This window comes from Mustela nivalis (genome assembly GCF_964662115.1).
Source record: "Mustela nivalis genome assembly, chromosome: 3".
Taxonomy (NCBI): Eukaryota; Metazoa; Chordata; class Mammalia; order Carnivora; family Mustelidae; genus Mustela; species Mustela nivalis.
The window spans coordinates 140,934,966-140,960,818 of NC_139022.1; the positions used below are offsets into that span (position 1 = coordinate 140,934,966).

At 36.4% G+C, this 25,853-nt stretch overlaps 1 protein-coding gene across 1 annotated transcript in view; it reads left to right on the forward strand.

Moving 5' to 3' along the window:
* The window catches only part of LOC309860956 (uncharacterized protein), a gene marked incomplete at its 3' end in the record, with an annotated part of 88,210 nt that extends 63,088 nt beyond the window's left edge, over positions 1–25,122 (forward strand). The window contains exons 4-9 of the mRNA XM_082723377.1: positions 10,182–10,363; positions 15,310–15,387; positions 16,360–16,382; positions 17,941–18,056; positions 23,573–23,576; positions 24,931–25,122. Coding sequence (XP_082579503.1) covers positions 10,288–10,363; positions 15,310–15,387; positions 16,360–16,382; positions 17,941–18,056; positions 23,573–23,576; positions 24,931–25,122 — 489 coding nt within the window. The 5' untranslated portion in view covers positions 10,182–10,287. The remainder of the gene's footprint in view (positions 1–10,181; positions 10,364–15,309; positions 15,388–16,359; positions 16,383–17,940; positions 18,057–23,572; positions 23,577–24,930) is intronic.
* Between the last annotated feature and the right edge of the window lie 731 nt (positions 25,123–25,853).

Below are 25,853 nucleotides of genomic sequence, written 5' to 3' on the forward strand. Positions count from 1 at the left end.
CAAACAAATTCTCATTCTTAACAACTTAGTCAACACACATAGAAAACAGTACCTCCCAAGTATAAAAAATACTATTTATAAGTTAGAGCAAAGAGACTAGGTTAGTTGCCACTGGTGACAATTACCCTGAAGGGTCCAGGCACACCAGGTCATGGTGCCATCCAAAAGAATCAATATTTCATCAATGTTCCATAATATACATGTTGATAATTCATTTGATCTCTGTAGTCCTATTCTTCTCCTAAGACACAGAGACCAGCGGCAACAGCCCAGGCTTCCAGTGTCCACACATAATATCAGGTTGTTGCAAAAGCACTGCTTTAGCTGGGAGTTCATTCTGGCAGTCCACCTTCCTTTGGATATTCCTGCCTCTAACTCCTTCCCCTCCAAACTCCCCAGGCTGCTGCTTCCCAGTGTTGCACACGTCAAAGAGTTAGAGCTGACTTCGACTAGAGGAGGTCCCAGATTTAGTGGTAGCAATGGGAGTGGATACCAAAGGTTCTGTCTAGTCCTCTCTGCCCTTAGTCTTATCTCCACCTTTCTCCTTACAGACACTAGAAAAGAACTCGGGCAATTGCCTGACGTTAGCTCTTCCTTTGTACAAGTTACAGACAGAATTCATGGAAACACAGGTTCCCACACCAAATCACTTAGACTCTTAAGAAGCATTTTCACTGTAAAAAACCAGAATACTAAAAACCAATAAAAACATTTGTTCCAAATAAGTATAACTTAAATAAGTATAATTATCTTGGATTTTTAGATATATGTAGAACATTATGTCAAACAAAATAAATTCTCTTTTTAAGCACACAGAGAACATTTATAAAATTAGACTATCTTTTAGGTCATATGGGAAGCCTTAATAAATTCCAAGACATCACAGACTGTGTATTCTGAAATACATATGGTAATATGTATTATCCATATGCCTGCAAATTAATGAATATTCTCTGAGTTTATAAGAGAATCTTGATGGGAATTACACAATATTTAATACTTATGACAAAGAAAATATTCATATCATTTAAAACTTTTTTTGGGGGCGCCTGGGTGGCTCAGTGGTTTGGGCTGCTGCCTTCGGCTCGGGTCATGATCTCAGGGTCCTGGGATTGAGCCCCGCATCGGGCTCTCTGCTCCGCAGGAAGCCTGCTTCCCTCTCTCTCTCTCTCTCTCTCTCTCTCTCTGCCTGCCTCTCTGCCTACTTGTGATCTCTCTCTGTCAAATAAATAAATAAGATCTTTAAAAAAAAAAAAGAATCACCATCAATCTTAAAAAAATAAAAATAAAACTTTTTTTTATTTATTTGACAGAGAAGCAGAGGGAGAGGGAGAAGCAGGCTTCCCGTTGAGCAGGGAACCCAATGCAAGACTTGATTCCAGGACCCCAGATCATGACCTGAGCCAAAAACAGATGCTTAACCAACTGAGCCACCCAGATGCCCCAAAATATTCATATTAATGTAAGCAAAATGTTGTAGCAAATAATCTTAAAATGCAATCCCCTAAACGTTAAGTCTTTGATGCTAATTTTTAAGGAGGCACAACTTTGGGTATGCCTACAGTTCCCCTGAATAACAGTGGTACAGATTGGGCTTCTTCCACTCTGTCTCTGAATTGACATTCCACTAATTGCCAGCGGATCATGCTATTGTTTACAACAATGTCTTGGGACATAAATACCTCTACAGACTAATCTAATCAAATTGTATTTCCTTGTGTGGAATAGTCTCTGAGGTCAGTGTTTTATATTTATTCTTACCACAGAAAGGCTCTTCCCAGCTGTGTTATTCCTTATTTGTGTCCTGCAAACTAGCTAACGTGTAGTCTAGGCTGTCTTCATTAAGTCCACAAACCTCCTAATTTCCTTCACAACAACCCCCATAGTTTTTGAAAGCGCTCTGAGGTTTCAATTTTTTTTCACTCTATTGTAAACGAAGTTCCTTTGGGAAGAGATCCAGAGCTATCTGTTTTATGGCCTGCTTCTCCCCTAAGCAAAACCTCTGAACCAAGGCTCTGGAGCTGGGTGTGAGGACAATGACAAGGTTTTCTCCGAGTGACACCCATTCTGTAGGACTTAGGCATTCAGGGAATTATAACAGTAGCCTCAGGTTAATTTTATTTGCCTCTCTTGGTGTAGGACTATCATCTCATGAACTGAGGGAAGGGCCATAGGTGTACAGTATTCACTATAAGCCATACCCAAGGCAGAGCCTCCATTCCACAATAAGGAGTTGAATGGAGGAGGAAGCCCCCAGGTCTAGAGCCCACTCACTCAGGAGTTAGCCTCAGCAACAGACAGTTGGAAGTAAGAAGAGAAAGGCTGAAGGTCTGCTCTTCCTTGAAAGAAAATTCTCCAGCTTGGAGCTGGGTAAAGAGATATTCCTGTGTTCTTGGAGAGCAGTCTAGAATGGAGTCTCCACCTTATTGACCGGGAGAAAGGGAAAGGGAGAAGCACCTTGGTTCATATACTGCAGACTCTTGCTTTTCTTATGAATTTGTATAGATTTTTAAAAAGTAGATGCTTCTTTATTTGCTGTTTGCTCTTAAAACCATTTCCATAGACTTGACTAAAAAAATATTTATACTAGTTTCATTGGAGAATGGGTCAGTAGAATTTCTCATGCTATCATTCCAGAAGTTGATTGCACATGTTTTTTCATGTGGATGCAAAATACTATCTGATATCACTTTCTTTCACCTAAAATGTTCCATTAATGTTTCTTGTAAGTCAAGACCAAGGTCTTATACCAACAAATTATTTTAGTATTTTTCTCTCTGAAAATGTCTTTATTTTGTTAAGATCATTGATCGGAGTATAAGATTCTTGGTTGATTTTTTTTTTCTTTTAGTACTTGGAATATGTTAAGCCACCAATTTTGGCCTCTATATTTTCTGATGGGAAGTTAGAAGTTAATTATATTTTTATTCTTATATATATGCTGGGTCATTTTTTTTCTTTTGCTGCTTTCACTTATCTTTGACTTTTAGTATTTTGAATGTCATATGTCTGGATTTAGATTTTTTTTTATTTACCCTAATTATAATTCACTGTCTTAAATTGTAGAATAGTGTTTTTAAAACAAAATCTGATAATTTTTCAGTCTTCATTCCAATAATATTTTCCTGCTCTTTTCTCTCATATTATTCTGCTACTCCTATTATGCATATGTTGGTACATTTAATGGTATTCAAGATTCTTTGATATTGTGTTCAATTTATCTTATTGTTTTATTTTCTGTTCAGATTTCTTACTGTCTGTTGATCTAACCTCAGTTCACTGATACTTCCTTCTGCTAGCTCTAGTCTATTATGAATTTTTAAGTTTTGGTTATTGTACTTTTCAATTCAGAAATTCCATTTATTTATTTCAAATAAGTTTGTATCTTAATGATATTCTATATTTGTTGAAATATTATCATTCCATTCTTTAATTCTATAAATACAGTTTTCCTCAGATCCTTAATTATAAAAGCTACCTTGAATTTTTTTATTAAGTCCAACATCTTAGCTCCTTGAAGAGAATTTTTATCCTTGCATCTTTTTCATTTACTGTGTATGGGACATACTTTCCTGTATCATGAATGCTCATATACTTTGTTGAAAATGGACATTGTTAATAGTATTTTATAGTGACTCTTTTTTTTTTAAAGATTTTATTTATTTATTTGACAGAGATCACAAGTAGGCAGAAAGGCAGGCAGAGAGAGAGAGAGAGGAGGAAGCAGGCTCCCCGCAGAGCAGAGAGCCCGATGTGGGGCTCGATCCCAGGACCCTGAGATCATGACCTGAGCTGAAAGCAGAGGCTTAACCCACTGAGCCACCCAGGCGCCCCCCTTATAGTGACTCTTTATGATGACTTTCCCCATAAACTCCTGGTGTTTGTGCTATTGCTATTGTTTTGGTTATTGGTCTCTTTTGTGCCAGTAAAATCTATTCCCCTTGAAGTTTAGAGTCTCTGATATTTCTAAATTCTGGGCTTCTTCAGTGCTAATTACTGGTAGTTAGGGTGGCAAATGTAATCCTCACACACAAGTACAGACAGTGCTAGTATTTTAACTCCAATATTTATGACAAACTTGTCAGACAGGAGTTATGATTCTCATATTTAAAATAAGTAAAATATGCCTTATAAAGTCTAGATGTTGAGTCCAGGTTATTCATTGGTAGATGGCATTTAAACTGATCACTCAAAGCTTTTTCCACTGAATCAGGCTGTAAAGCCAATGGGTTAGTTAGGAAGAAAATAATGGAAAAAGCTTTCCTTTATATCAAAAGCCTTTAGTGTTTCTCATTTTCCTCTGAAGTAAAGATCAAATTATTTATAAAATAATTTAGGGTAATGCCTCATCTGGTTTCAGCTTTAATCTCCAGATTTCTTTTGCTCCTATTCTAGCAATTTCTATGCTGTGCTGTCTCCCAGGCTGGGCCTGAGTCTCATCTAGGAGATTTTAGAACATAGCAATGCCCAGGACTCACTATTAATAGTTGTTCATAATCTTAATAGTAGAATGATGCATCTTTAGGCTTTAGAATTTCTCCAAGTGATTCTGATATTCATCTAGCTTTTCTTAAGGTCCAAGGGTTTAGACCCTTGTTGAATTAGCACTTCCAAACTTTTTCTTTTTCTTGCTTGATTCTCCTGTTCTTTTTCAACTCAGTTACTTGGAATGTTTTCATATTATCTTCTCTATCTTAAAACTTGTATCTGCACACATTTCTTTCTTTTCTCCTCATACTCTGGGTACATTAAATCAAATTGTCCCAGACTTCCTGCTGAGGGAAAGTCTACTGAAAAGTATTTGTGAGGCATCTCTCCTGATGTACTTTACAGCCTCCAGGGGGAGGCTTTTATCTCTTACCTGCCCTGAGCTATCTGTATTACTCCAAGGAGCTCATCACTCACATCTCAATAAAAGTGACTTTATTTGGACAGAGATGGATGGCTGGGGGAAAAGGGTGAACACAATAGCCTCTGTTGCTTCACTCATTTTCTCTTTGTGTGAAGTATGTCAAGCAGGGAACCTAGGGAGGTAGTCCCAGGGTATAGCATAGTTTTGAGTCTTGCTCCAGATTGATCCTTCCAGAAATAACCACTATTTTCTGAGGAAAATACTTAGATTGAAATGTGAATGTTTACTTGAAATGCAGTCAGCTCCTTGTGTGTTTACTCAAAGATTTGGGAAAGTAATCAACTTCTATTCACAGAGCACTTTCTACCTGGGCTTTTCTCTAAAATCTCTAGAACAACCTTCTGTTGACATGCTTCTTATTGAATTTTAGGGTTGGAAGAAAAGCAGAACTAACAGTAACCTTAACTAGGAATATAGGGAGAAGGAGTAGTTCCTTCATTATAAAGTAAGACACTTTATAAAATGTGCCCTAAATTCTGTTTGCCTGTCCATAGAAGATGGGCAATGTGTCCTATGCCATTGCTGCAAGCATACTGATGTATGCTTTCACAGACTCAATCAAATGACTCTGTTCTTATTATGGATCAAAGCCATTTTCATCACCGTGGTCTTTCCTCTTTTTCTGGTGCATAAATTTTGTAGTCCTGGGTAAAACACTGCGTGTCCTAGAAAAACAGGAAGCTTTCTGCTGTAACTTAGGAATGGAGTGGTCGTTTTACTGACCTTTTAATTCTTGGTTAAATGACACAGGGCATGTTATAAATTTCTTTTAAACATCTCATCATTGAACTGCTTTTTCTCATTTCCCATGTTAGAGAAGTTCAAACAGAGTGGTGGGTTAGAATGGACAATAGACCTTAGCTCTTTGTTCACCTGCAACTCAAGAACTTTAACTAAATTCCTTTCCCCTTTTGGGACCCAGATTCCACTGTTGTTCAGTGCAAAATACAGAGAACGAGTGATCTTTTCTAGATCCAGTATTCCTTGAAAATCTGATTTTTTACTTATCAGCTTTGAGTCCCTGAAATCAAGGCCTTGTGTAAGGAAAGAACTCATTCTTACTCCAGGGGACCAGTTACCTCCCTTACAGTTCAAGGTGGCTCCATAAAGTTTGGAAAAAAGTAGCTGTTAGGTATTGAATAGAACCCTGATATTAAAGCAGAATTTCTCCAAATTTAAGTGACTTCACACAAGGCATCGTCTTATGTCACAATGAAATGTCTCTTTTATAATTTTTTCAAAAATTGATATCCTTAGATTCTTAACTCTAGAGAAAAATCTGATGGTTACTGGAGAGGTGGGTAGGGGATGACTGAAATAGGTGTTGGGTATTAAGGAGTACACTTGTTGTGATGAGAACCCAGTGATATATGGAAGTGTGGAGTCACTATGCTGTACACCTTAAACTAATATTACACTCTTTGCTAAATAAGCGGCATTTAAATAAAAACTTTAAAATAGGTATCTTTAAGTAGGTACTAGGAGCTGTTAAAAATAATATTTGACACCATTTTTCACAGATCTAGGTTAATTTGGGGATTAATTTTTTCTAAAATTTGGAGATATTTGAAATATTTTATTTTTGTTACTGCCACAAAATTCTGACCTCATTTGTGGCAGTTCTACTGCTGATATATATGTGGCCTTTTTATTTTTTTAAACTGTTCTTTGGTTATTGAAACTGCTTTTTAAAAATCATCACATTTAAGACATTTGGTAAGTAATTACTGGTTCATTTGGAAGTTGAAACATGTAAATTTTTAACGATTTTCTATTTTTTTCAAATCACAGCAAAATTGACCAAGCAAAATGTACAAAGACCCCAATTCTCCAAAAAGTAAAATTATGTATTATTATTACACCAAGGTTAAGAAATAGAATCTAATACCATCTAAAACTATTTAGCATTATCTATACAAAGTGATGGTGTATTTACCCTATTGTCCCCAAATTCCAAACTATTCCATAGGTGGTTATTTGTGCACAAAACTAAGAGATGTAAAAGTCTATTGAGAGTAGACTTATTCATCCAACAAAAGAATGGAAAACAAATAACACCTCAAGTATCAGTTTGTAGAAGAATAAACAGCAATGATTTCTATACATCCACATAGTGAAATATTAGGTAGGGGTGAAAGTAAAGAAACTACAGCTCTAAACATCAGTATATATTCGTGTCACAGAGAATGTAGAAAAAAAGACATGTATGATGCATACACTTTGGGTTTTTTTGCATGAATTATCAAAATATCCAAAACTGTACATGAGCATATGCATTGTTATGAATTCTCAAGGAAGATAGGGAATCATAAATAGAAAATTTGGTTAGGTGACTTCCTCTGGTCTATGTGGGAGAAAGGAATGATAAAGGGGTAAACTGGGAGGGGTGAGGATGGGGAGTTGATTACATGATACAAACACAGTCAGCTAGTTGCATGGACTTTCTTGGGTTTTTAAAACAATATTGGTAACATTGGAATATGACTAAAGAAGTGCTTGTTTTTAGACCAACATATAGATTATATTTATCCTTTTTTGGATATATGGCATTTCTTATCTATCTTGCACCATTTACAAAATAATCAAATCAAAACAGATTAAAAACTTTAAAGGTGAGACTTGAAACTGTTTAACTCCTAGAAGAAAACACAAGGGGAAAAAAGCTGACATTGGTCTTGGTAATGATTTCATCAATGTGATATCAAAAGAACAGGCAATAAAAGCAAAGGTAGATGAGTGGGACTACTTCAGTGAAACAGTTTCTGTACAACAAAGGAAACTATCAATAGAGTGAAAAGACAACTTGTAGAGGGGAGAAAATATTTGCTAACCACCTATCTGGTAAGGCTTATTTTCCAAAATAGAAAAGGAACTCTTTCAACTCAATGGCAGAAAGCAAATAACCAGGTTTAAAAATGGCTAAAACACTGGAGATAACAAATGTTGGCAAAGATGTGGAGACATTGGAAGTCTTGCACACTGTTAGTGCTACGGTCTGAATGTGCCCTTCCCAAATTCATGTGTTGAGATCCTAACTCCCAAACGTGATGATATTCTGAGGTCTTTGGGAGGTACTTCAGTAATGCAGGTGAAACCTTCATAAATTGAATTGATACCTTAAAAGAGAGGCTACAGAGAGAACACTATCCCCCTTCCCCAAGTGAGGGCACAGGAAGAAGGCACTAGCTATGAAATAGGATGAGAATTTTCATCAGAATGCAACCATACTTGCACCTTGACCTCAGACTTCTCAGCCTCCAGAACCATTCATTTTTTTGTTGTTATAAGCTACCCAGTTGTGGCATTTTGTTATATAGCACTCCAAATGGACTAAGACATTGGTGAGAATGTAAAGTGGTGCACCTACCATGGAAAACAGAATGAAAGTGCCTCAAAAAATTGAAGATGGAACTACCATATGATCTAGCAATTCTGTTCCTAAGTAAATATCCCCAAGATTGAAATAAGGATCGTAAAGAGATATCTACCCTCCTGTGTTAATGGCAGCATTATTCACAATAATCAAACTATGGAAATAAGCCAAATGTCAACAGACAAAAGGATGAAGGAAGAAGGTATACATATACAACAGAATTTTATTCAACCTTAAAGTTAAAGGGAATGCTACAATTTGCTATAATGTGGATAGACCCGGAAGATATTATGCTAAATGAAATATTAGTCACAGAAGAACAAATACTGGCATGATTTCTCCTGTATGAGTTATCTAAAGTAGTCAAACTTACAGCAGCAGAAAATAAAGTGGTGGTTGCCAGGGGGCTGAAGGAGGAAGAAGAGGAGAAACTGTTGCTTAGTGAATATAAAGTTAGTTACACAAGATGAAAAACTTCTAGATTTCTGCTGTGAAACTTGGTGTCTACAGGAACAATATGGTGTTGTGCCATATTGTTATCAAGAGGATTATATACCCAGAAATGGGATTTCTCCAATATATGGTAATTCTATATTTAATTTTTTGAGTGACTCCCATACTATTTTCCATAATGCTGTACCAATTTCCATTCCCACCAGTAGTGCACAAGGGTTCCATTTTATTCCGTGGCATTGCCAACATTTACTATCTCTTGTGTTTTTGAAGACAGCCCTTCTGGCAGGTATGAAGTAACACCTCATTGTAGTTTTGATTTGCATTACCATGATCATAAGTGGTATTGAGCAGCTTTTTACATATCTGTTGGCCCTTTGTATGTTTTTTTGGAAGAATATCTATTCAGTTCCTTTTTTTTTTTAAAGATTTTATTTGTCAGAGAGAGAGAGAGAACACGCAGGGAAAGCAGCAGGCAGAGGGAGAAGCAGGCTCCCTCTGAGCAAGGGACTCAGTCCCAGGACCCTGGGATCTTGACCCGAGTCAAAGGCGGATACTTAACCAGCTGCACCACCCAGGCCCTCCTCTGCCCATTTTTTAATCAGATGCTTGTGAGATTTTTGTGTGTGTGTGTGTGTGTGTGTGTGTGTGTGTGTTTTTGAGGGGGGGAGAGTTTGTTATTTAGTTGTATGAGTTATTATATTTTAGAAATTAACCCCTTGTCAGATATATGATTTTTAAATATTTTCTCCCATTCTGTATCATTATTCATGATATCCAAAATAAAACACGACTTAAGTGTCTGTCCATGGATGAATAGATAAAGATATGGTGTGTGTATAAATGCAATGGAACATCATTCAGCCACGAAAAAGAAGGAAATCCTGTTATAGGTGAGAACATGGATGGACCTTGAGGGCATGATTCTAAGTATAAGCCAGACAGAAAAAGACAAATACTGTATCACTTATATGTGGAATTTAAAGGAAAAAGAAAACCAAAACCCTATACTAAGAAATAGAGTAGAATTGTAGTTTTCAGGGGCTGGGGAATGGGAAAAATGGAAAGATGTGAGTCAAAAGGTACAAACTTTCTGTTATAAGATGAGTAATTTCCAGAGATCTAATGTATAGCAGAGTGACTATAATTAGTGCTACTGACTATACACTTGAAAGTTGCTAAGAGAGTGGATCTTAAATATTCTCACCACAAAAAAGAAAAACGTAATTATGTGACAGGGTAAACGTTAGCTAATACTGTGGTTGTAATATATAATATATTTACAATATAAAAGTGTATCAAATCAACACGTGCACAACTTAAAATTAACAATATATATTAACTGTATTTCAATAAAGCTGGAAAAAAATATATATACATACACAAATACATCTCTGGGCACCTTGTACCAGTATAAAATGAACTGTGGGGTCTTTTTCTCAGGAACCATGCGGTCTGGGACCTCGTTCGTTGTCAGCTATGTCAAGGACACTCTGCTAGCATCTTGGATTCCTCCATTCATCATCCTTCCTTCCGCACCCCCAGCGAGATGTTAACACTGAATTGGCTACCACACAAGCATTGCAGGATGTTGAGGACCACTCCTCCTAGGATCCTAATGCTTTGTAAGTCTTTCCTAATCTTTTAGGACCCTAAGTAGGAGTTATCTTGTTGATAACCAAGGCCAAGGGGAGGATGAAAAGTCACCAGGACCACACATTCTAAAGAAAAACAACAGCCAGACTCCCCTGTGCTAATGGCTTACTAAGAAGCAACCAAAGGGGCTCTGCTGCCAGGAACCACTGCTTAGCCTGCAGACTTACTTCCCAGAATGGAGGAAGATTTTTGAATATCACTGGCTTTCTAAGGAAAGCCATGTTTATGTGAGAATCCCTCCAGCTCTGCTGGGGAGGCAGGAGCTCAAAGAGAAGGGGACAACTGCATGAAGGGGAGACTGCATTCTCTGCCCTCTACACCCCGCCCCGTACCTCTCCCCTGCCCACTGTGTAGTGGGTGGGGTTGGTGGGTTTCACAGTAGTTTCACAAATGAATGATAGTTCCCTAAATCTGTCACTTAAATTTATATTTCTAGGTATATTTCTCGTCTCGAGATCAGGCGAGATCGGGCGCGTTCAGGGTGGTATGGCCGTAGACAATAGGCAGCCTGTCAAAAGTTCACACATCACCAGTTCAAATAAGCTGCTCCACTTGTAAATTTATATTTCTAGGTATGAAGGGAAAGAAATGTGATTTAACCTATGGGCTCTTCGAGGTCAAGTGTAATTTCTTTCCTATGCATTTCCAGACATCATTTTTAAAAAAGTGACACCATGAAAAGGCTATTTTAAATTAGATGATCTACATTAAATAGTTATGTATTTTAAAATGTTGGTTTTCAGGTAAGATCAGATAGTTGGTTACTATACTGTTTTTTAAAATGGAAATTTCTAACTTAATTTTTAAATTAAATTATATATGGTAAAATTCATTGTTTCTGGTATACCTTTCTGAGTTTTGACAAATATACATGGTCATGTAACCACCATCAAAATCGAGATGCAAAACCATTCTGTGACCATCCCCACATTCCTTTATGAAAATTCCATAAAGGAATTACCTGTATGGCAGGTAAGATCTTGCCTGTTTTCTGACAAGGCAATTTGCTTCAGAGACAGACTTGGGCTTATGTGCAGGTGGAAAGTGAGGCAAAATATCCCACAGAGAGCATCAATGAATCTGATTTTTCGGAAGAAAGTAGTATCTTTGAGTTTATTAGTTTGGATAATGACATACGCCTTCCCATAAGAGGTGCTCTAAGCGTGTCTGCCTTTGACTTCTTTAAGAATAAAGTTCATTGGCTGACCATGGTTTTCTTTTCTTTTTCTTTTTTTTTTTTATTAAGATTTATTTATTTTGAGAGAGAGAGAGAGCACAAGCAGGGGAAGGGACAAAGGGAGAGAGAGTAGCAGACTCCCTGCTCAGCAGGGAGCCCGCCCTGGGACTCTATCCCAGGACACTGAGATTATGACCTGCGCTGAAGGCAGATGCCTGACTGAGCCATCTAGATGACCCTGACCATCGTTTTTCAACTGTATCCAGCTACAAGATGTGATTACCAAACCTGCCTCTGATGATCAGATTTAGTTTCTTTTGCTTCTTGGATTTGCCTGCTTCTACAGAATCCCATGGTTAATTCTCTTGCCTGTATTGATCGCCTTATATTTGCTATTTTGTCTTCAGTATCTAAAAGGATCTCCTAAGTGCTATAAATTTTGGAACATTGGAGAGGAGACATAAATAAGCATGTAGTCAGCATTTTCCAGCAAGAGTTAATATTCAGAGCTTTTAAATGGGTATGATAGGCAGCCTGTCACCCATCCAAGTACTAACCAGGCCCGACCCTGCTTAGCTTCCGAGATCAGACGAGATCGGGTGCGTTCAGGGTGGTATGGCCGTAGACAATAGGCAGCCTGTCAAAAGTTCACACATCACCAGTTCAAATAAGCTGCTCCACTTGTAAATGCCATGTGTGACAAGAGGTTCCACCACAGACTCAGAATTTCTCATTTTGCAGAGAAGAAAATCACAGTGAATTTTATTAATTAGTAAAAAAAATCACTTCTTCACACATTCAGGACTTACATAGGGAGGTAAACCATGTTTGTAGACAAAAATTGATACAAGTAATAAAAAATAGAAATTGTGGTTTCATTAACTTATAATTTTAACTTAATTCCCAAATGAAGAAATTCTGTAACTAAAAAAAAATCATCCAAATATATATATTTTGTATGTGTGTATATATTTAGATGTGTATGTGGAAACATGAATATTTAAGAAGACAGTCATTGGATGAGGTGTGGAGAAACAGTCATGACTGTAATTTATCTTTTTCATAGTAAAAAACAACAAGGGTGCTGGAAGTAATTTGCTCTTATCTGTAAATTTTAAACTGCATATATTATTTGACTCAAAATTCAGCTTCTAATTGTCTAGATTGTATTGAATGAGCGTATAATGACCTGTACAGTCATGTTCAATACAACATTGCTAGCAAAAGTACTTAATAATACCTTAAAAGGAATTGTGTATGTACTTGTATATTATAATTACGTACATATTTATACAAGGATATACGATTGACTGTTAAATGAAAAAAGATAGTTACAGAGAAATATCTTTGTTTATTCTTCTGTTTCTATTTTTATCTGTTCATCTGTTATCTACCTATATCTATTATCTATCATATCTATCTCTATATATTATCTATTACCTATCATCTTTTTCTCAACTCTATCTTCATAAGGCCTTTTCTTTGTGTGTCTGCATCAAATTTCCTTTTGCCTCTTTTTTATAAAGATACTTGTGATGATATTTAGGGCTCACCTAGATAATTTAGGTATATAGATATGTATATATAGATATACACATATGTATATGTACTATGTGTAGTATGCATATTATATATAATATGTAGTAAGTATACATATACTGTGTATGTGTATATATATGCATAAGTATATAGGTATCTATGAATGTGTAGATGTAATAATACATATTATTACAAATGTAATATATGTGTTATTATACATAGATACATATATAGATATATACACGCATATAGATACACATACAGGGACACATATCTATATATACACTATATATATTTGTGTGAGGTATTAGCATAGTTAAATATCTGTACATTTATGCATATATTCAACCATTTGTGCATATTAAACATTTTCAAGGGGGATAGTTATGCATTAAATAATCCATATATTTAACATTCTCTTTTGTGGTTAATTTAAAAACTTCTGACCTGTTGTGCAACATAGGCAGTCTCTCCTGCTCTTAACCTCTGCTGATCAATATGTGTAAGAGAACTTCAGTTTAATTTCTCCATAAATGTGCCAAAAGGATTTGCCTGCATGGATATCTTTGATGGTGTCTAGTTAAATATTTTAAAGGACAAATGTAAACGCAATAGTCACTTTATTATAATAAAGGAACACTTTTTGCACTTATCAGATTTGGTACCCTCCCATTGAGTTTGCATGGAATGGTGCTAGATTCAAGGATTCTTTTCTAAACCTTGGCTTTCTTCACTGATTAAAAAAAATGCAGGTTAGATTAGGGTGACAAATTTAAGAATGACACACAACCTATGCATAAACTTTTAATACTTTAACCTTAATATTTATGCAAGCCTATGAAACAGAAATTATTCTCACATTTAAAATTAGGAAGTTGTGGCTTAGAAGGTCTGAATATTGTGTCAAGTTTACTCAGTGGTAGATGGGATTTGAAATTAAGACTTTCATCTGCCAAATCTCTTACACTGAGCCAGACAACAAAGCAGATAAGTTAAATAGCTCTGATTAAATCTCTTCCTACTTCAAACCCTGTAGGGTCTTCCACTTAACTTTGAGGTAAAGATCGAATTACCCATCATGCAATTCAGGGCACACACTGTCCTCTAGCCCAGGTCCCCAAAGTGGGCCATTCCAATGGTCAAGTAGGATTTTTTTTTTTTTTTAACATTTCAGGTTGTGAATTTGTACTATCATTTTACAAGATGTTCCCATTAGGGGAAATTGATTAACAGGAACATGAGAACTCCCTGCATTAGTATTTAAGGTTAGGAGAAACTCCACTGATCTCAAAATAAAAAGGTTAACACAAATCAAATCTCCAATTAAGTCCTGTGTGCTCCTGGCATTGCAAAATACTGAGTCCAAGTTATATTTCTAATTACAATTCCCCAAATCCTTTCTTCTCTTCTTTTGATTCTCCTTTTCCTCCCATTCAATAGCTTAGAAAGATTTCACATCTCTCTTCTATCTTGGTTTCAAAACACTATTACCATCTCCCCTCCCCATACTTCTGGATACATCTGATCAAACTATCCCAAATTTGCTGCTTAGAGAAGACCTATGGATAATGCATTTGTGAGGCATCTCTCACGGCTGTTTTAGAGCCTCTAGACAGAACACAGAATACCTCAGCATCTTACCTGCTAGGAGCCATCTCACCACCATTAAGCTCCTCACCATCAGATGGAAAAAGGGGATTCCTCAGATGGGTGGAAATAGTGGAGAAGTAAAGTGAACCCAACAGGCACCATCCTTAGAGCTGGAGACTCCAGTCTCCATTGCCTTCTCTGTAAAGGTAGTTGTGGTATGGAGATTTGATGGGAAGACTGCTGTGGGTCAGTCTTTCCTGAAATAATGGCTTTTACTTTCTGATGAAAAACATTCTGAAAGTGCATGTTTCCATAAATGCAGCCTGGTTCCTTGTGGGCTGAGCCAAGGGTTGGGAGAGTAATCAGCTCCTACTTAAATATGCACAGAGAACTTGCCTGGTGTTCCTTTCAAGTCCATACAAGGTCTTCTGTTACCACGTATGTCTTGTTGACACTGTGGGTTGAGGGAAGGAAAAAGGGAATAGTCCACACTAAGTAGGAGTCTAGGAAAGTGGAAAAGCTCCTTCACCTATAAGCAAGTTTTATTTGGAAATGGGTGGATTGTCCCTGTGCCATATGTTATAACGTCTCTGTGGGTTTCTTCCACAGACTTGGTAAAAATGTCTTTCTTCTTGACATGGATCAAAGTTATTTTTATCATTGCCTTGGCATTTCCTCATTATTCCGGTAAGTACATTTTTCAGTCCTCGATGAAGCATTTCCCATATCTTAGAAATGCAGCAAATAACTGCTATTATCTAGAAATGGAGGAATTTGATTTATAGGATTTATAAATCTTAAACTGGCAAAATGAAACTGAGTATGTTAGAAATACCTTTTGAAATTGCATCAGTGAGTTCCCTTATCTCATCTCCCACCTTAGAGATGTGGAGACAAAGAGGTGGGTTCGGATGAATTTATAGAATGAACTTATTTTTTTGTTGATCTATGACAAAAGATATTTACTTTTTTTTTTTTTTTTCCTTTTTGGCAGTCAGATTCCATGGTTGCTAAATGCAGAGTGTGGAAAGTAATGGTGTCGTCTAGGTCTGACATTCCTTGAAAATCTGATTTGTTGTTTGCTACCTCTGAGTCAAAGGCTTGTATAAGGAAAGAATGATTCCTCTGCTAACAACTTATGCTCCTTAAAGCCCAAGGTAGCCCATGAATTTCAGAATAAAGTACCTGTGAGGTAGTGGAGAGATCCCTGATATTAGACCTGAGTACTAAATAATTAAATAATAATCAATTTTATTCATATTAAGCGACTTTTTACAAGGCATATAAGTGGCACTAAGCAAATCATTCTCTTCTCCAACTAAGATGTCTTATCTATAAAAATGGGGAAAAATCACAATTATAGTATTTATAGGAGGGTTTGATTATTATTAAAGAATACATAAGATAATTTTCACAGAGCGAGGCTAATTTGGAATTATTTTTCTATATCTGAATTTAGTTTGTGAACTTACTGTTTTGATACTGCTATAAAAGGCTCATCTCATTATTTGCAGGGTCTTGATTAGGCAATTTGTGTAATATTTTGCTACTAAAAGATGTGGGTACTTTTCACCAGAGGCTCTGATGGTGTTCTCTTCTTATCTTATTTTTAATTTGTGTGTGTGGGGGGGGGCTTGGTTGCAGAAACTTCTTTTAAAGGTTTCCCAAAAAGTCGTCAAATGGTAAGTTAATACTTCAGGAATTAAATTTTATTTTTTATATTGTAAGTTTTAACAGCAAATTTCACTGTGTACGACAGAATGATCCTTCAAAAGTAACAAACAGTTTTATTATTACATTAAGTTCAAGAAACAGAATCTTGCCAGACAAATAAAATCATTTGACATTAAAGAAAAGGTAAGGGGCACCTGGGTGGTTCAGTGGGTTAAAGCCTCTGCCTTTGGCACAGGTCATGATCCCAGGGTCCTGGGATCGAACCCCGCATTGGGCTCTCTGCCCGGCAGGGAGCCTGCGTCCTCTTCTCTCTCTGACTGCTTCTCTGTCTACTTGTGATCTCCATCTGTCAAATAAATAAATAAAATCTTAAAAAAAAAAAAGAAAAGGTAAAATCTCATTACTTAAAAATTCCATTATTAGTTATAGCCTTGTTATAGACAAGTGTCCGTTATGGGTTAAAGGGTGTTTAAAGTACAACTGTTTATTCTAGAAAAATAAGAGAATTAAAAAAAAAACAAAGACATTTAGAAAACAGGTTATGTAAGAATATACACATTATTGTTTACTTCTGTAAATAATCAACATTTCCATCATTAAGCAAATTACATATCTATATGGTTATATACACATATGCAAACAATCATATATATGAATTCATACAACTGGGGTAATAATCTGAAACTATCAGATTACATAGTAGTGAAACTATTGAGAAAGACAAGGGAATTATTAAAAATTTTCTTATTTCCTGTGGTATGAAATATAGTTGGTTTTTAAACTGCATGGGTCCGTTTATACACAGATTTTTTTTTTAACAGGACAGTACAGTCTGTCATCCTTATGATTTTCTTAATATTTTCTTTTTTCTTTTTTTAAAGATTTTATTTATTTATTTGACAGAGAGAAATCACAAGTAGGCAGAGAGGCAGGCAGAGAGAGAGAGAGGAGGAAGCAGGCTCCCTGCTGAGCAGAGAACCCGATGCGGGACTCGATCCCAGGACCCTGAGATCATGACCTGAGCCGAAGGCAGCGGCTTAACCACTGAGCCACCCAGGCGCCCTTCTTAATATTTTCTTTTCTCTAGCTTTATTGTAAGAACATCATATATAAAATATGTGTTAATTGACTGTTTACGTTGTCATAAGGCTTCTGGTCAACAGTAGAGTATTGGTATTTAAGTTTTGGGGGAGACAAAAGTTATATGTGGAATTTCAACTGTGCAAGGTAGGGGGGTCCATACCTCCAAGACTCTCACTGATCAAGGGCCAACTGGGGAAAATCTGACCTTAGTATGAGGAGAAGTGCAGGCAAAGTGCCCAAATTATAAAAATACATTTAGCCATTTGAAATTTTTTTAGAAAAATAATGAGTGTGTAAAAATATACTAAAAATATTTAATGTGTAAGTGGACTTGTGGGTACATTGATGTTTATTTTTTAAACCTCAATATAGAATATATTTATTCCATTTAAATGCATAACATTTTCTATTAAGGTTAAAGGACATTTTATTTAAAAAGTTCATTACTTAATACATTTTATGTTGTCTCTTTATGTTTAACAGCCAAGCTGTGAGGTCTATATGCATCCATCACATTTCTGCACAAGAGAAAAGGATCCAGTCTGTGCAACCAATGGTCAGACTTATTCCAACACATGCGTTTTCTGCAATGAACAACTGTAAGAACAACTATAAGACTAAATATGGCTCTCCCCAAATAATGAAGAAACCATCATAGAATGATAGGAAAACCCATGTTTTTGATAGCCTAGGCACGGTATATACAGAAAATAACTACTCTCTTTGTAAAAGCCACAGAAACACACTTGTACTTACCCCTGAAATTCTCATTTCTGGAAGCAGTTTTGTATTTGAGCTCTCAAATATAACTCTGTGGATATTCTGCAAATGTATAATTCAACCAGTTGAACTTAATTTAATTATCATGATTTACTAATGACAGTCTAGTGACTGATATAATTCCAAAGTCCAGATGATAAATGGTAGGTAGTCTCCCTGGTGTAACTGCAAGCTAATATGGGCATTATTGAGGAAGCTACAGAACTCTGAAATCCATCACAGCGGGCTTGTTCATGCTAAGAAGTGCTTCCCTGATGCTCCGCTCTGTCTCTTGAACTCCACGACACACTCCAAACCTTTTTTAGAAGCAGGGCATTCTGGAACCTTCCATGAAAACCCCTTTCCTGTATCTTTCACTCAAAAGGAGTTTGCAGTCTTTCATTTTGGTCAATTTTTCTGACCTATTTTCTATCACATATATTTTCTCTCCTTTAATCTGAAAATCTCTACTCTTCTCCCCTCTCAGGTCTGTGGAGGTTTCAAGCTGTGGGGTAGTGTGTAGGAAGAGCTAAACAGCCTCAGGTGTGGGGGGAACATGTGCAGTGCCGCTGAGCAGGCAAAACCCACCTGCTTGTGGCACAACCTCTGCACACTATGCTATTTTTAAATTCTCTTCATTGTGGAGCACTTAGTGCAATACCTAGAGATTTTAAATGGTTTTTTTTTTTTTTTTTAATAATTTCCTTTTCTTTCTTTCTTTACAGTGAAAGTGGCGGAGCATTTCAGTTTGGTTATTATGGTCGATGCTGATTTTGCCTGAGCTACACATTCCTACGGCTTTTATTGTGATCCAGTTTTGTGGTAGATTCTACAACCAGTTAGAATCTACTCAGTCAGGGTTTTAAATTTCTAGATAACCAGACAAAGACTTCTATTGTATTAAGATGGAATATGTTGTTGAAGAATTTTCCTAAGACCCTATGATTAAGAGATTTTTTTCTTTTTTATCTCCAGTTATTCAAAGACAACTGAAAAATTATCTTAATTGTGTGATTCTTAACTGAGCAAGATAAAACCTAATGCAATTTAAAAGCATAAATATTTCAATCAACACAATGCTCAATAATATTATCCTTTTAAAATACCCTTTCTTTCGTTTCTTAGTGGATAAAAAGACATGAATACTTTTGGTAACTATAATTAAAGAAATATTTTCAAAGATGAACAAATAATAAATTTCTTCTCTATTTATTAAAAATACATACACTTGGGCTCCTCTTTATCCTAAACAATCAAAACCTCTAAGAGAGGGATCTGGGAATTTGATTCTAATATGTACTCCAGGTTAACCTTATGATTACAAGTGTCAGGCAATATGTGCTTAAATTCTAAAACATGGGTCTGTCTATCATTGAATGACTTAGAGAGTCTGTTCAAAGATATTGTAAGATTTCCGAGGTTTGTAAGATAATTTATATAATTTTCTTTTCCTCTCATGGATCTATCAAGAGAAAAGTTGGTGATCCTGGGGTGCCAGACAACTCTGTGTTCATCAATACAGTCTATCCATTTGTGACCCAAGTCCAGTGATTCTCCATTTCTTTGATCTCTCAGCCAACAAGAAACAAGCTTTATTTGGGTGGTTATATGTTCATTTGAAGCTTGATTTTAATGGCAGAAATGTAGACTGATTACTAGAAGACAAGTATCAATCCGCTACACTATCAGGCCTGCTCTCTTTTTCACTGAACACTTCCACCTCTAAAAGATTGATGTATGTGGGAGTTACCTATTCATTTACATCTTTAGTATTGATTCTTAATGAAAATGTCCATTAGAATGTAGACATTAGAGCCAATTATAGAAATGCTTTCAGTTGGGGCGCTTGGGTGGCTCAGTGGGTTAAAGCCTCTGCCTTTGGCTCAGGTCATGGTCTCAGGGTCCTGGGATCCAGCCCCGCATTGCATAGGGCTCTCTGCTCAGCAGGGAGCCTGCTTCCTCCTCTCTCTCTTTCTGCCTGCCTCTCTGCCTACTTGTGATCTGTCTCTCTGTCAAATGAATAAATAAATAAATAAATAAATAAATAAATAAATATCTTTTTAAAAAAATGCCTTCAGCCATTTTCATAGACTTTTTTTGTTATAGAGGACATTTATAAAAAACATTCAGTGAATGCTGGTAAATTTATACATGTATTGTTTTTCCTTTTATTTAACATATTATTTTAAAAAAAATCACTACCATCTGTTAAGCCCTGTATTAATGGTAGGGAAATGTTGCTAGGAAAAGTAGGTACTACTATTGTCTTCTAGGATCTTTGGGTATACTGGTGGAAGTTAGTATCCATCAGCGATGGGAATTCTACCTCATTGATTGTCCTCCTCTACCCAAAGGAATTAAAAATTTGTGTCCACACAAAAATCTTTATAATGTAGTAGCTTTATCCATAATTGCCAAAACTTAGAAGAAAACAGGCTATCCTTCAATATGTGAATGGGCAAAAAAAACTGTGGTAATCCAGACAACAGAATATTATTCAGCCGTAAAAAGATGAACTATTGGGACGCCTGGGTGGCTCAGTTGGTTAAGCGGCTGCCTTCAGCTCAGGCCATGATCCCAGCATCCTGGGATCAGAGTCCCACATTGGGCTCCTTGCTCGGCAGGGAGCCTGCTTCTCTCTCTGCCTCTGCCTGCCATTCTGTCTGCCTGTGCTCGCTCGCTCTTTCTCTCTCTCTCTGACAAATAAATAAATAAAATCTTAAAAAAAAAAAAAAAAGATGAACTATCAAGCCATGAAAGACATAGAGGAAACTTAAATGCATATTACTGACAGAAGCCAATCTGGAAAGGCATATTTTTTATGATTCCAACCATATGGCATTCATGAAGAAGCAAAACTATGGAGACAGTAAAAAGTTCAGTATTTCTCAGGGGAGAGACATAAAAAGGAAGAGCACAGGGAATGTTTAAACCAATGAAAATACTCTCGTGATATTATAATGATAAATATATTTCATTAAACTTTTGTCCAAACTTATAAATGTACAATACCAAGAGTAAGCCATAAGGAAAACTATGGCTTTAGGGTAAGTATGATGTGTCAGTGTAGATTCATCCTTGGTAAAAATATACCATTTTAGGCGCCTGGGTGGCTCAGTCAGTTAAGCTTCTACCTTCACCTCAAGTCATGATCCCAGGGTCCTCAGATTGAGTCCCGCCTCAGGCTCCCTGCTCAGTGGGGAGCCTGCTTCCCCCTCTCCGTCGGCCTGCCTCTTTGCCTACTTGTGCTCTTTCTCCCTCTCTCAAATAAATAAAATCTTTAAAAAAAAAAAATATATATATATATATACACCATTTTAGTGAATGATGAGAACAGGAGAGCCTATACATGGGGAAGGAGCAGAGAATATAAAGGAAATCTCTGTATCTTCCTCTCAATTTTCTTATAAATCTAAAACTGCACGAAAACAATAAGGTCATAAAATACCAATTGAGATGTGTATGGATTTATTTTGACTCCTTACTCTATTTTATTATTTTGTGTCAATCTTTTATGCCAGTACCATACTTTCCTCACTGTATCTTTGTAGTGTGTGTTAAATCTAGGTATGTAAATCCTCCAACTTTGTGCTTTTTCAAGATTATTTTGGCTACCCAGAGTCCCTTGAAATCCAATATGAATTTTAGTATTAGATTGTCAATTTTGGCAAAAAACAAGGTGGGAATTTTGATCAGGATTACATTAAATGTACAAATTGCTTTAGGGATTATTGGTATTTTAACAAGATTAAGTCTTCCAAACTATTACCATGGGATCTGTTTCCATTTCTTTAAGTTTTCTTTAATTTCTTTTAGCAGTGCTTTTTAATGTTCTTAAATTTAAAAAAAAAAGAATCTCTTAAAAATTCAGCTTGTATTTATGTTTCTTCTTTAAAAAATGTTTTTATTTGAGGATAGATGATACACAATGTTATTTTGGTTTCAAGTGTACAACATAGGGATTCAATATCTCTATATGCTGTGCTCACCAATTGTACCTACCTTTCAATATGACACTATTACAGTATCATTGACTGTATTCTTAATGCTGTGTCCTTTATTCTTGTGACTTATTCATCCATCTCCCACTCCCCTTCACCCTTTTTGTCCATCCCTCCAACCCCCTTTTCTCTTGCATTCCCCACTTTGTTCTCTGTATTTTTAGGTCTGTTTCTTGACATTTTTTTTTTAAATTCTTAGTGTACAAAGGTTTCATTAGTTAAATTTATTTCTAAATGTTTTACTATTTTAGATATGTGTAACTTGTGTAAATGGAATTGGTTTTCTTCATTTTGGGGGAAATTATTCATCATTAGAGCATGAAATACAATGGATTTGTTAAATATTGATTTTTATGGTCTCTAATTTTGCTGAACTTTTTAATTTGCTCTAATAGATTTTAAAATTGTTTTATTGTAAAAAACACATAACCAAAATTCATCATCTCAACCATTTCCAAATGTGCAACTCAGTAATGTTAAATATATTAACATTTTGTACAACTAATCTCCAGAAATTTTTCATCTTGTAAAACTGAAACTTTACCCTCATTAAACAACTATGCACTTCTTCTCCCCAAATCTCCTGGCAGGTAGGATTCTACTTTCTACTTCTATGAATTTGACTGTTTATATGAATTTTATGAGTGGAATCATTCAGTGTTTGTCTTTTTGTAACTGGTTTATGTCACTTTGCATAGTATCTTCAATATTTATCCACATTATAGTATTGTCATGATTTACTTCCTTTTCAAGGGTGAAAACCATTACATCATAGTACATGCCACATTTTATTTACCAATTCATCCATTGATGGACACTTGGATTGTGTCCTACTCTTGACTATTGAGAATAGTGCTGCTATAAATGTGAATATGCCAATATTTCTTCAAGATCCTCATTTTAGTATTTTTGGAAATATACTTTTAGTGACCATGTGTCTATGTGTCTTGGTGTGGACTTCCTGGGATTGATTTTGTTGAGGAATCTCTGTACCTCCTGGATCTGGATTTCTGTTTCCTTCCCTAGATTATGAAAATTTTCAGCTATTATTTCTTCATAAATATTCTGCCAAAATTGTTCTGGGATCTCTATAATGCAAATGTTATTATTATGCTTGATGAAGTCGCTGAGTTCTCTAAGTCTCTTCTCATTTTGCATAATTCTTTTCTTCACTTTCTTAGCTTGATTACTTTCCATTACTCTGTCTTCCAGGTCATTAATTCATTCTTCTGTTTCCTTTAGCCTGCTATTCATTCCATCAGCTGTATTTTTAATTGTATTCATTGTGTTCTTCATCTCTGATTGGTTCCTTTTATCTCTGTGTAAGTGTCTCACTCCTCTATTCTTTTCTCAAGTCCAGTGAGTGTCTTTATATCATCAAATTCTTTCAACTCTCTATTAGGTATATTACTTATCTCAGTTTTGCTTGTGATTTTGTCCTATCCTTTCATTTGGGAGACATTCCTCTGTCTTTTATTTTTCCTAGTTCTCTATGTCTGTTTCTACATGTTAGGAAAGCCAGCTACTTCTCCTGCTCTTGAAAGTAGTGGGTGGGGCACGCATTTTTAAAAAGGTGGCACTGGTCCTCTTTCACAGGGGATATGCAGCTGCTATTGGAGACCAGGGCCAGTCAGGGCTGCTCCAGCAAGAGTGCCAGAGCTAAGCTCTTCTAGAGGCAAGTGCAGCTGACTTTTACTGCTGTAAATACTCACAAACTTCAGTGTCTCTGATTTCCACAACCAAATATTATGGGGACTTATCTTCCCTATGCATGTTCCCTGGTGTCATAGTCTGTTTCTTGCCCCTCTCCACACTCCTTCCTTCCAGCTCCCTCCCTCCTGTGGCCTGCAGATTTTAGCTCCCCACCCTGTCTCTGCTCTTCCTACCCTCTTCATTGTGGCCTCTTCTCTACATTTAGCTGTGCAGTTTGTTCTGCCAGTCTTTGGGTTGATTTCTGGGTTATTTGTACTGATGTGAGTGTTATCTAGTTGTATCTGTGGGATGAAGTAAGCTTAGGGTCCTCTTATTTTGCCATTTCTCCCAGATATTCCAGTTTGTGATTTTTGATTGGGGAGTTTAATTTATTCACATTTAAATAGCTATTAATAGGGAAGAAATTATTATTGCGATTTTTAACTTGTTTTCTCTATATCTTATAGATCTTCTGTTCCTCATTTCCTTCCTTACTGCTTTCCTTTGTATTTAGTTGATTTTTTTGTAGTGACATATTTTAATTCCCTTCTTATTTTCTATGTATATGCTGTAGAAATTTTCATTGTTGTTTCCATAAGAACTACATATGACATACTAAAGTTGTAATATAAATATACTATTGGTTTTTTAGAGTTTTTATTTTAATTCCAGTTATTTAACATATTTGAATATACTGTTGTTATAACTATCTATTTTAAATGGATAACACTTAACTTTAATTGCATAAAGTTTACTCCATTCCAGGCCTGCCCCTTCACTTTATTTTATTGACCTCACAATTTATCTTTTTTAATATTGCCTATTAACTAACATGAATTTAAAATAATTTTTATGCCCTAGTGTCGGGAGCCAGTACAGGAGGCCTACTATAAGAGCTGTAAGGGACTGAATATGATTGGCTGTTCATTTAGGTCCACTCACGAGGGAGGTGCATGAGCACTGCGGTGATTGGCTAGGCGGGCTAAGCTGCCGGTGTATATATGCTTGAATGTACTTGTAGAGAGGCGGGCCCGCCGGGAGCCAGGCCGCGCCAAGCCGCGCCAAGCCGCGCCGGCCAGAGAGGGCCACAGCCCGGACCATGGCGGAGGCGGCGGGCGCCGAGGGGCGGCGCGCGGCCCTGGAGACGGCGGCGGTGCCCGAGCGGGGCGGCAGGAGCTGCGTGCAGTGCTGTGCCAGAGGGGGAAGAAGATAAAAAGAAGCCATTAAAGAAGTTTGCCTCCACGAGTGTCTCCGTGTCGTTCTTGCGGGCCGAGAGCGACACCCTAGTCTTTTAAATCCTATAAAAGAATAAAAAGTGGATCTATGGACCAAAATTACAATAATATGGGGTTTTATCATTGTCCATGCATTTATATTCACTGGAGAACATTTTCATATCATTTTGAGTTATTCTCTGTTGGCCTTTCACTTCAAATTGAAAATCTCTCTTTATAATTTCTTGTAGGGTAGCTTTAAAGGTAATGAGCACCTTCATCTTTTATTTCTCTGGGGGTGTCTTAATTTACTCCCTCATTTTTGAAGGACAATTTTGCCAAACACAGAATTCTCACTTGGCATTTTTTTTTCTTTCCCACCTTAAATTTATCATCCACTATCTTCTGTCCTTCAAGATTTCTACTGAGAATTCTTGGTCCTAATCCCTGCTGACAATACACAGAAGAAGGGAAGTCTAATGTATATCTTTATGTATATCTAATGTATATCTTTCCTGCAGATTCAGTTCTAGGCCTCAGTTTGCTTTTTTCTCAAATACCCTGTACCAGAAGGCTTGTCAGCCACAGGCATTTTTAATGGTGTCTATGTAAATGATTCAAAGACCTACAGTAAGCATAATACTCATTTTACTATAAAAAAGGATATTTTCTCTATTCATGAGATGTGAGTTCTTCAGTTAAATTGGCACAAAACATTACTAGTCTCAAA